Source organism: Pithys albifrons, chromosome 23 (assembly GCF_047495875.1).
Source record: "Pithys albifrons albifrons isolate INPA30051 chromosome 23, PitAlb_v1, whole genome shotgun sequence".
Taxonomy (NCBI): domain Eukaryota; kingdom Metazoa; phylum Chordata; class Aves; order Passeriformes; family Thamnophilidae; genus Pithys; species Pithys albifrons.
Window position 1 is genome coordinate 7,611,509 of NC_092480.1, and position 12,484 is coordinate 7,623,992.

General features: G+C 40.1%; 1 protein-coding gene across 6 annotated transcripts in view; it reads left to right on the plus strand.

Annotated features, from left to right (window-relative positions):
- PKNOX2 (PBX/knotted 1 homeobox 2) overlaps nucleotides 1-12,484 on the plus strand; it is an 83,759-nt gene that overhangs the window by 53,970 nt on the left and 17,305 nt on the right. For all 6 annotated transcript variants that reach the window (XM_071576091.1, XM_071576094.1, XM_071576090.1 and 3 more), the window contains 2 exons: nucleotides 3,574-3,682; nucleotides 9,379-9,515. In XM_071576091.1, coding sequence (XP_071432192.1) covers nucleotides 3,599-3,682; nucleotides 9,379-9,515 — 221 coding nt within the window. In that variant the 5' untranslated portion in view covers nucleotides 3,574-3,598. The remainder of the gene's footprint in view (nucleotides 1-3,573; nucleotides 3,683-9,378; nucleotides 9,516-12,484) is intronic.

Below are 12,484 nucleotides of genomic sequence, written 5' to 3' on the forward strand. Positions count from 1 at the left end.
GGGAACATGACTGAAATGGCATCATTGCAAACCCCACAGCATGTCCTCTTCAAAAAAATCGCCTTTGGAAAAGGCAATCTTCCCTTAATACAGAAAAATACCTTCCATGGCTGGAAAAAAACATCCTCAAGTATCTCTAGTAATTTTGAAGCCTCAGGTGGAGAAGAAGAAATGCCTGAAAAGTTCGATTTCTGATTTCTCTCATTGAATCCTCCATTATCAATTGCACATGTTGCTGCAGGGCAAAAATTGCTGAATGAGCTAGAAAAAATTATCCCCATTTTCCAACTGGTTTGGAAACAAGAGTTGTGCTTTGCAAATCAAATACTAATATTTTTCTTTGAAAATGGTGATGTGGAGTCCAGAAATGTGATTTGTAATTTTGTTTTTCTTTTTCACATTCAGTCCTACTTCTAATATGGTTTTATGTCTGTTTTATTTATCAAGAAGGTCATATTCACCTATGGGGTGGTGAGTGACTGACAGTACTTTGATTTTTAAAATGTTTTAAGTCATCAGTGACCACGTGGATAAAATGCTGACTTCTCAACTTATTCATTAATTATTTTTACTTGAAGAGGTATTTAATATATTGTTGGCAAAAAAAAGCAGTCTGTAAGTCTGAGGCTCTTTTAGATAGGCACAAACTCTTTGGGAAGTACATTTCCAACATAATGGCAACGTTTCAGTGATAGATGAAATAATTTTATTTTATAAGGAAATTTAGGATACTTTGATCTCAAGTCATTGCCAAAATGTAAAGTATTGCTGCTTCCGGAAATGAAAGATCCTTTGTAGGTTCTACTGTCACCTTTTCATTCCTCTGTGCAAATGCCCCAGGAGTTGGCTGCAATTCCTGCCCTCCTCGGTCTCCAGCCCCCCAAAATTCACTCTTCACCCAAGATTTGAGGATTGCCATGAGCCGAGCTGGAAGGGTTTGGTGATGCTCTGCTCCTTTTGGCATCTGGATGCCTGTGGTCAAATGTTCATGCAACTGAACTGACTTAAGAAGTGGAAGTGGGGAAAAAAAAGAAAAAAGAGGGTATTACTGAATAAAATAAAAAAAAGGAAGGATTAATACATAAAATAGCAGCTTTTGACCCTCCCTTGTGCAGACTGCTGATAAATCCATTGGGTTAACAGCTTTGCACTGTTATCCTGAGGTTCATGGCCAGGGGTTCCCACATGAAACACCTGCCCAGCTTTTCCTGCAGGCACCAATGCATTTTCCCCTCAAGATAAATATAGTGCTATTGGCAACAGCTGTCTCTCACTTTTATCCTTTTTTTATTTTTCATATTTGAATATGAGTCCTATTCTCCAAACAAATCAACACCTGTAAACCTCAATGAGCTACTTGATCGGAGCAGCTTAGATGTTATTCAGCAATTAAATTGGGCTCTGGACTGCCACCTTCTGGGAATGTATTCACCCAAAACCTCACCCCCCCAGTAAATCACCACATGCTGTCTGTAGGCTCATTCCTGGCAGGAACAATAGATGCCAAGCAGGGTATTTTTTACCCAAAACAACATCTTTTTTTTTTTAAGCTTCCCACCCAGATGGCCAGACTGTTGCAATGCTAAATTCTGCTTTTCCCCAGCTGCAGCTATTTCTGGTGGGGAGGTTTTCCCGTTGGTGTTACCCCCTGAGGACACAGATATTCACGTGCCTGCAGCTGCAAGCGAGTTATCACACTGGACACCAAAGATTTTAAGTGGCAAGTTCACTCAAGAGCAGATAATTTTGCCTCCTGCTATTTTGCTGCTGGGGAAAAAAAAGATGAAAAGCATAATTTTAATCCCATAAATGCAGTATCCTCTCTGCGAGAGGTCTGTGTCATGCAAGAACCCTGATCTACCTTCACAACACACAGGATTTTGGATGTGACCTCTTAATACTCAGCTCATGGGCTGTCCATATTTGTGCAAAGTAAAAGAAAGAATAACCTCATTTATTCATGCAAAATAAATGAGTGGTGGATACTCCATGTGCATATGGTACATTTGTGACCTTGATGCCTGGTGGTTCTTGTAAAGCCTAAAGCCTTGAGGAGAAGACCAGAATATTGTGGCTCTTCCCCCCAAAAAGTGAGGACCTCATGGAAAAGACCAGAATACTGTGAGTCTTTCACAAAGATTACCAAATGTGCATCAGGTTTGACTGAGCTCATCAGTGTCCCTGTTCCTCTGCCTTGCACTTTTCTGCATCTCATCGTTTCATGGCAAAAGCCACACTGGCACTGTTATATCCCCTCGCAACATCAGAGGACTTTGCATAACTTTTTGCATTTCCTCCTGGGATGGCACCATGACTCTTCTCCAGGAAAGAAGCCAATGAAGAAGCCAATGCACTGATGGCCATCATAAAGGAGTGAACCCTTTGAGAGATGTCATTTCCTACAAAAAATGAGGCATTGCAGAAAAAAATGCACTTCTGGAACATCTGAAAAGATTTTGCTTGGTAGCTTTGTGAGTTGTCCCAAAACAGAGCTCAGAACTGCAGAGAGGACAGGGCAAGGTTTTTTCAAGGATTTAAGCAAGGCTGTTGGCTTTTCTTCTAAACGCAACCCCATAGCTGCAGTAAAATAATGGGAGACGAGATATTTCAGGACCAAGAGTTGCTTTTGGGTCACATCCACCACCAGGTCTATCCTTAGGGACTTCTCCCAGCCAAGTATTCCACTACAAATCTGTCCCTTCCTGGTGCCCCTCTTTTTTGCCCATCTCCTTTGGCCCTGGAGATACAAAATAATTTGTCTGTTTCCCCCTGAAATAACTGCATTTATAGAAAGCAGCAACTTCCAGAGAGGTTGAGGGTGGCATGAGGATTGCCTCCTCTGTTTATGGGCCACACAAAATCCAGGTTTGCTTCCTGGTTAACAAGCAAGAGTTTCCACATTTCTGTGTGTTCAGTCACAACGGGATTAGTCACCTCAGTGTAGGAGTCAATTGGGTTTGGACAGCACAGCATGGGAATCAGCTCCACACTGGATACTCAATGTCCTTTCTGGAATGGGCAGTGCTTGATGATGTGACCCTGTGGTGGTCAAAGGCAAAGAGACACATAGTTTTGGAGGGATTTGGAGTATAATTTCAGAAAATGGCAAGCATTTATGATTTGTCTTCCTGCTTCCAGAAAGAAGAAATAGCTGGAGAGGGGATGGAAATCTCCATTCAGGCACTGCGATTAGGCGTTAAGGGTGGAAAGAAAATGCCCTTTCTGCACCAGGGTTCAGAGGGGGAAAATACACTGAGGGTTACCACCAGCAGCTATCATCTCCGAGAGCCTCCTTTGCCTGGCTGCTACCCAGTGAAGATCTCCTTGCCAGTGGCCTGCTTCACTTTGGCCCTAATGCATTCCTTATCCAAAATCACAAATCTCAAATGATCATCAGAGCATGATAAGGGTCATCAAATCATCTTGAGTTTCTCCCAGGGACTGCATGGTGGAGTGCTGTGCTGGAGTGCTCATGCGAGGAATGTCATTTCTCCTTTCTGTCTTTTCCTTTTATGTGCAATTGTTTTTGGGGAGAAATCCCTCTTAATCCAGCAGCTCCTCTCCTGCCTGCAGGTTCTCAATGTGACTCCCACCCAGGATGCACCATGTCTCCCCAGCACCGGCTTTGACAATGATGGCCACCCAGACAGTGCCTCCTCCTCCCTACCAAGACACCCCACAGGTGAGTGTCCTCCAGCACCCATGGGCTCCTCCAGACCCCTGGAGACCTCCAACTCCTGCATTAATTACCCTGCCTTCCTAAACAATGGCATTACAAAGCATTTCACCCCAGAATGTTCATGTGAGAGACTGGCGAAACTGAGCTCCCTCTTAACACAGTCTCCAAGATTGAAAGGTTTTGGGTCAAACTATGTTTTTTTCCCCTTTCAGTCTTATTTTGAGGTCATTGAATCTTGTTGGAAAGCCAACACAGTGACATGTTTGCAACCAGCAGGTTAATTAGGTGGAAAATGAAACATTGGACTAAACCGGGATGGGTTTAGCCAGATAAATGGCCTTTTGATTTATTTCAGTGGCAGTTTTTAATAACTTGTGGCAGAGGAGAAAAAAGATTTCATCTTCAATGGTGCTCTAAGGGTCAAATAACTTTTCTAAGCATCATTATGGAGTTATTATAAGTGGAGAAGTTTGTCCAAGAGAACCTCTACTGGAGCACCCCCATAGGCTGGACTTGGTGTTTGGGATTGGATTTCAGAAATGGTCCTACCCATTGTGGCCCATCCCAAGATTTTTTAGGGTCAAATTTATATGATGTTTCCACTTTCCCAGCTACAATGACCTAACTAGGATGATCCACAGAGCCAGCTCCGTTTTCAAAGCTGCTTTATTTTTTATTCTCATGAAAGACTTTGAGTTTTTCCCCATTTGCTGCTTCTTTCATTTGCAAAAGCAGAAAAATCTCCCCTCCCAGGGCAAAAACCCAACAAAACCCCCAAGCCTGTTCTCTGCACGCTAAGATAAATAAATTGACTTTTACACCCTCCTTGAAGCCACCTGGGTCTCCTTGCTGCTCGTTTCCTTCGGTGGGAAAAGGTCACTTCGCACAAACGACACCTCGGTGGGGTTTTTATGGCTCCTCCAACTTCTGTGTCATCATTTACTCGCTTCGCTGCTTCGCTCCGAGTAGGGCTTTTCTTCCCAATGTTTTTTTCCTTTCTCGCCTGCGCAGCAGGAAACTGCAGCGCGGCTTTAGTCCTAATGGGCAATTTAAGGGACTTGGAAAATAGCTGGCATTTGCCATGGCATCCTACAGTGACATCCCCTCCACCTTCTTCGTCCTGTCCCTTAGCTGCCCCCTCTTTTAATACATTGAATTCTGGGGACCCTCAGGAGCATCGTTGACCAAATCCTTCCTTTTTTCCCTTATCAAGGGGGTTGCTCCAGTGTTTTTCTTTCTGTTAGTGGGTTTGAAGGAAAAGCTTAGCCAAGGGTTGATTTCTTTGGCTCATCTGTGACTGCTGTAAACTTTTCACCTGAAAATTTTGGTTTTCTAGGGGTTGGAAAAGCAAATTGCACAAATTTCTTCTTCCCAGAGGTGGGGAAGAGATAAGAAGGACTGGTGATAAAAAAATTATGAATTATTAGAGCTACAATGAGCTCCTCCTCATGAAAGGAATAATTTTGGGCAGAAGAGTGCTAAAAAAAGGGATTTGGGGAGCTTTGCACTCATGCTTTACAGTAGAGGCTCTGTAAGCTGTTGCCCTCTCTGTCAGAAATGAGCAAAAACGAAGCAGAAATTATGAGACAAACTGCCTTTTGAAGGAAAAAAAATGCTTTATTCATCACCTGAATCTGTTAGAGGGGTGTAACCTGGAGCATCTTTTATACTGAGCATAGGCATGCTGTGTGAGCACTCTACCTGTTGAAAATTAAGAAGTCTGAATAAAAATCTATATGTTTTCCATAATAAATTAAACCAAAAAGGAAAAGAAGAGTCTTCACTCATTTCATTGGCAAAGTTAGCAAAAAGAGGTTGTTTTAAAAATAGGTATTTCCAGCACTGAAAGTGATGAAAGCAGCTTTAACCTCCCAAAAAAGTGCTTCTTAGGTGGTTACAACAGGGATGAAAAGGGAGAGGGAGAAGAAATTGTTAATTAATTTATTTATTAAAATACATATTTAAGAAAGATTATTAAAAATTGGGTGAAGATGCTAATTTTTCATAAATTTCAGCACAGAAGGGGCTAAAAAGCATCTTCTCCCCTGCCCCTCAAAGGGGGTTACAATATGAACAAAAGGGACAAATAAATAAATAATTATTATAGAAATGTATTTTGAAAAATAATTTAAAATTGGATAGAGAAGTTGATTTTTTACAATTTTCAGCACAGATAATGATAAAAGCATCTTTGCTTCCTGTCTTCCCTCCCTTCCCAAAGTGCTTTTTAGGTGGTTTTAACAAAGACAAAAATGGAAAATTATGAACATAGTTCTATTTTTTAATCATAAAATTATTTTTTAAAAAGTCACAGATGAAAAACTGGATGGAGATCATGATTTTTTCAGTAGGAGCCACCCCCCTGCCCCCGTTCCAGGTGTCCTTAGCAGGTTTTTGGGCTCAGAACTGCTGTTTTCAGCACACCTGATGGTGATGGAGGGATTTCCCAGCGAAATGCTAAGGAATAGGGGAAATATTGCTGATTTAGGGGATCTGCTCTCTGGGCTTGATGTCTTTGGCCATAGTCTTCAAAAAAACACCTAAAGAAGGGGAATTATGACATTTAAACCTGTGGGAAGCCCCTCCCAGAGCCCAGGAGCACCAGCAGAGGATTTCCTTCCAAAAGAAACAAAAATCCAGAAATATCATCCCCAAAGCCCAAAATGTGATCCCCCAAACCCAGAAATATCATACCCAGCTCAAACAGCACCAAGCAAGTAGCACCTCAAAAATATCTTTTTTACCCAGGAGCCTTGTAAAAACACATGGATTTTTAAATCTTTCTTTACTATTTCTTTGCTATTTTCTAAATTTTATTTTTACATTTTTTAAAAAATTTTTTTTGCATCTTCAAAAAAAATTTGACTTTTTAAAAAGTTTTACATTTTAAACACATTTTAAAGAAATTTTAAACATGATTTTACAACTTTTAAAATGTTTTAACATTTAACATTAAATGTTTTAACATTTTAATGTATTTTCTGCATTTTAAAACATTTTAGTTTTTTACGTTTGTAAACATAGTTTTTACATTTTTCATGTTTTAAATACATTTGTATTGTAATTTGTAAACATTTTAAAATTTTTATCTTTGAATGTGTTTTCTATATTTTAAAACTTTACTTTCCCCAATGTATTTGTAAACATATTTTGAATAGTTTTACGTTTTTATATATCTTTACAGATTTAAAAAATATTTTAACATTTTTAAATAGTTTATATAATTATTTTTATTATTATATATAATTTTTAACCTTTTTTCCCTACACTTTTAAACGTGTTTTTGTACTTTGTTTTTTTTTTTAACTTTTTTGTTTACCTTTCTTTTCTCCCTGCAACTCTTTTTGGACATTTTCCAGGGAAAAAAACCCAAAACTCTGCATTGTTTTCAATTCCTGCAACTTTCATAGCCAAATCTCTCACCCTGTTTCCCTGTTTTCTCACTGCCAGGAACCTGCTGCCTTTTCCTTCCCTTCCCCTCCCCACCTGCTCCCTCTAAAGTGGTTTTTGGCTACATTTTTGCCCTCCTCCCTACGCACCTGCAAATCCCCCCATCCCAGCATCATCTCACCTCTTTTTCCATGGACTTGGAATTATTTTACTGACTTTTTATTCTTTTCTTTAGTCCAGGGTGAGGTAATGGCTTCGAGGTAAAAGCCCCAGAGGAGGCTTTTTTTGGGTAATTGCTCAATTAGTTGCAGACTTGGCTGGAAATATTCAACTTGGCAGGATTTGGAGGCAGGATGCAAAAAGAGCTTTGGAATCCTGGTACAGGAGCGTGATGAGAGGGAGGAAAAAAGGAAAAGATTGGGCAAAAAACCATTTTCCCCCACTCAGCTGTAATTTTCAAGGGAGATAATGGTGGAGGGGGGAAAGGTGGAAAAGGGAAGGAGGTTGGGAAGATACTCAGTGGCATGGCTGGAACATCCCAATATCTGCTGGCATTTTGGTTTTCGATGGAAAATGAGGGGGGGAAAAGGAAAATCCAATCTGCTGGGATTAGAAGGGAAAGTGAAGCCTGAATTTCTCTCTTTTCTTTAACACCAAGGAAGGGAAGAAGGACAGAAATCAAATCAGCTGCTCAGTTGGGAGAGCTGGAAATTAAATAGTGCCGTGTGAATTTGCAGGTGCTGCAGCCAAACTTCGGAGTTATGAACAATACAGGAGATTGAAAAAGAAAAGAGGAAAAAAGCGACAGTGAAAGGTCAGGCAGGAGATATTAAAGGCAAACATTTTAAAAGCAAAAGGAGTCATGGTTCTAGTCCAGCTTGGATTTACAAAGCTTTATATATAAAAACATATATAATAATTAATAACATAATAATTTATGTATATGAACAGTTTTATATATTAATAATCACAAATAAATATAGAGACATATCAGACAAAAAATAAATAATACAGACAAAAATACATGTAAATCCAATTCTATATAAATAAACACAGAAATAAATATGTGTGTCATACAAATAAATATTTATGTTGAAATCAACACAGAAATGGAGAAACATTATACAAAGATAGATAATATAGAATAACATATAGACACAGAAATAAGTACATATAAGTATGTTAGACAATAAATAACTTGTAAATCCATTATTTAGCAAGAGTCAGAGCTTCCTTTTGCTCCCCACCTTAAGGGAGGATTGAACATTTACTGGTGAAAACAGGCTAATACTTATTTTTTACAAATTTTGGCAGCAAAGCAGGTGAAACAACCACTTCACATTAATTTTGTACTGAGATTTTAGGCCAGTCCCACTGGCTTTGGGGCACTGCTGCATTTGAACTCTGATAGCTCCAAATTCTCCCTGGATTTTTTTAGTGGAATCTTGTGATGGTAACGTGGAGCCTCTGTCTGAAGCCTGGCAGCAAATAATTCCAATTTTTAAAATGGAGTTGTTAGTTTTAAGCGAAAATTGCCCCTAAATAGCTGTTATCCTGTACCAGAAGGTGACAGTTTTGGGGTGATGCTGGAAGGATGTGCAGGGATTTGCAGGAGCATCATCAAGGGCACATCTCACATCTTAAAGACCTAAAATAATGGCAGTTTTTAAACAAAGCACAGTGTTTGTTCATGTTTGTTGTCAGGTTGCTTGCTTACTCAGCAGAGTCTCAGGATGTCAGTGTTCTGGAGCAGCACTGGGGCTAAAGTTGGGTGATTTGGGCATGAGCACCAAAAAAAAGTTGAGTTTTTTTTTTGGCTGTCTTCTTGCAGTGCCAAGATGACTCATTGCTGGGCTTGGCAGGTTGGAAGAGGCACACCCAATTTTGGGATAAAGTTGAAAATGAGTGTGTCTAGACAGTAATACCTGCTTTGAAAAAACTCTTGGCAAGCTTCAGTGTTGCAGCTGATTTAATCTGGGACTTCTTCAAAACATCCCTTCTGAAATTACTCCATGCAAGAAGGATGGTGGGACTTTTTTCTGTATTTTCCCCAAGTGAAAAGTGAAAAAAAGTGGGAAAAAAATGTGGTAAAACCCTAAACCTGCTCTTTCCAGGCCAAGATGAAATGCAAACACATATTTTACCTCCCCCAAACCACGCTGCTCAGAGCCCCATCACAATGCTGCCTCCTCCTGAGTTTCCAAAATTCCATGCAGGAGGCTGCAAAACTCACCAGAAAAGTGCAACAAACACTATTTTTGTTTTATTTTCTTCTCTTCTCCCCTCTCCTTATTCCCTCCCCTTCCCAGATGACTGCCACAGCCCAGCAGCCCACCAAGGCACAGCCTGTGCATCTCACCACGCCGGCGGCTGCCAACACGCCGGTGCCGGCCACGGCCGGCGACCCCCAGGCACAGCTGGAGGCCGACAAGAGGGCTGTCTACAGGTGATGCAAGCTAATTGCAGTGTGCATTCATTAATTAATGCACTCATTAATGCAGTTTAATTAATGGCTCATTATTGTAATGCACGATTATTGCATCAATTCGGTGATGCATTAATTAATGCAGGGGTTACTGCATCGATCCTTTGATGCATTCATTATTATAATGCTTTATTAATCTGCTATTCTTCTAATGTGTTAATTAACACACACGAAAGAGGGAATTAGCAATTAGCTCCTTTTTAGCAATGATAACTATTGATCACAACACATGGTGGTGGAGCTCCTTGGTGTACTTCAGTTTGCAACATCTCCCCCTCTCAAAATATTCACCCTCAAACCCCCACCAGATTAGCCTTTCTGGGGGCAAAGCTCTGGGATGTGGAGCTAAACAAGGAGTAAAGTCACATATTAACCTGAAATGTGCCGTTTGTGCATCTGTACAGGATGCAGGCAGTGATGGGCAAGGAATGGGTGACTCCTTCAGTCCCCTTTTTATGTCACTTTGGGGATAATGATCTATAATATTGTAATATATGCAGTAATGTTATTGTATAATTGCTGTAAGTAATATTCTAATTATGTAAATAGTATAATTATATAAGCAATATATAATTATATAAGGGATATGTGATTATTTACAATATTAGAATATACAGTAATGATGCAACAGTCACAATATTCTAATATAATTAGGATTAAGGTTTAAGGTTAAGGATTAACCCCCTTTCAATGGCCAGGGCTGCAGGGGCTTGTTGACCAAAAACTGCACCTTAAATTAGATTAAAGTATTTGTTCTCCAAATATTCAAATGTGAGGCTGAAAGGTCTGAAAAGGCAGATGAAAGTGTGGAATAAGCTCAGTTTTTCCCAGGAAAATTCAAAGGATTATTCACCGTGGGTTTCCCAATGCTGAAAATCATTTTCCCAAAGCAAAAGAAGCCATTTGAGGACAAAACCCCCTTCTCTTTGCCCTTCCATGAGGAGTTTTGCAGCATTTGGGGGATAAGGAAAGCAAAATACCACACCTCTGGAATTTTCACAGCCATAACTTGAATGTCAAAAACATGTGAAAAATACCTTATGGGAGGTATTGCCCACCAGAAAAGTGGGGGGAAATTTGCTGCCTAGTCCCATGTGTGGACTCATTGCCTAAACCTGTATGGTTATTTTTGGGTACCAGTCAAACAACCATCCAAATAAATTTTTGTCCCTAAAATGAGCCTTTTTTGGGTGAATATTACCATATCCAGCAGTTAATATGGACGGTGTATTTGCCATTTGGTATCAGATGCACACCAGGATTTTCTCAGCCCTCCTGGGTCTATTCCCTCTACCCAAAACAATGGATTTTTGTTACTTTTCAGTAATTGCACCCAAGGCACGGGCATTAGCTGTGGGTGACTGTTGATCAACCTGACGGAAAATGCTGGCAAAATGTGATGGGAAATATAAAAAACTATGGATAAGTCACCGCGACAGGTTTTATGCTTTTACAGGAGGTTGATCACCAATTAAAAAAATAGAAAAAAAAATGAATACTCCCCTCCCTGCTTGGTGTGGGAGCAGCTTGGCCAAGACTGGCCCAGCAGCGTCTCTTCTCAGCTGCAATGTTTTCCCAGCTAAAGTGTTTTCTTGACTTTATGCAACGGTGGGGCTGGAACTTCCCAGTGGATTTTGGACCAGAAAAAATGATGCTTCTGAAGGGAAATGGTGCTTAAACCAACTGAACACTGCAAATTGGATTTTTCCAAGTGGGAAATGGCTGGATTTCTTTCTATGAAGTTTATTTTCTTTTTTCTTTCTTCCTTTTTCTTTCTTTTTTGAGGGGAGAAGTCGTGAAAAAAAATAAAATTCCTGTTGTGATGTTCCCACAGTGCTGCTGGCTCGAGCCTGGCTGAAGGTGGGAAATTAGACCATTAGAGGAATTCATTCCTCTTTATTAGCCCATGTCGAATCCTTTTTATTAGTGGCTGCAAACGACCTCTCTCCTGCAGGAAAATGTCAGGGCTGGTTTAGCCCTTTCATTTGGAGGATTCCCTGGGAAAAAAAAAATAACACGGGCTTTTTTTTGTAAAACCATATTCAGCAAAAGCAAATTTTTCCACCCCAAAACTGTCCTTCATGGCATAGGGGTGGTTTTCCACATCCATAGCATCCACACTGAGGAAAATGCTTCTGTTTTCCCTGTGCATTCTGGATATCCATCTATTCCTTCCACTGCAAATTTCAGAGCAAGAAGGGGCTCCAGATCTCATTTTTCTTACGCCACAACCTCCACCTGCAAACCCCTGTGGTGGACCACAGAAAGGCTGGAAATGGAGAAAATGGGTGGTTAGGCTTGGGGGTTTTCCCATGCAAAAATACCCCCCCCCCAAAAAAAATGTAACAATTCAGCATATAGCTCATGGCAAACCCCCAGTGTCCTTGACATTGTGCTCAGAGTGCCCTCAGTGCTCTACCTTAACCCATCCCTGGGGGTTTTGTCCCCCTGGTTTCCCCCTGTGTTATTATATTTTATTATTTTGTTTAATGTTATTTTATGTTAATTTTGTTCAGTGTTTTTTTCTATTATTTGGTTTCATTTTATTTATTGATGGATTTGGTTGGATGGTATTCTACTTTGTTTCATTTTAATTTAATTTAATTTATTTTATTTTATTTTATTTTATTTTATTTTATTTTATTTTGTTTTGTTTAGTTTAGTTTAGTTTAGTTTAGTTTAGTTTAGTTCATTTTAGTTTAGTTTAGTTTACTTTAGTGTAGTTTAGTTTAGTTTCAACTGAAAAGCAAACCATTCTCCCCTCAGCCACGTGCCTCCCCCTCCTCCTCTCCAGCTCCTAAACATTCCTGGGATCCATAGCAGCACTGCCCCCATTATTAATACTGAAGAGCACAGGGTGATGCCAGCACGGACTTAATCCCCCCTTGATCGATACAACCCCTCAAAGCAAAGGGGCTACAAATTGCTCA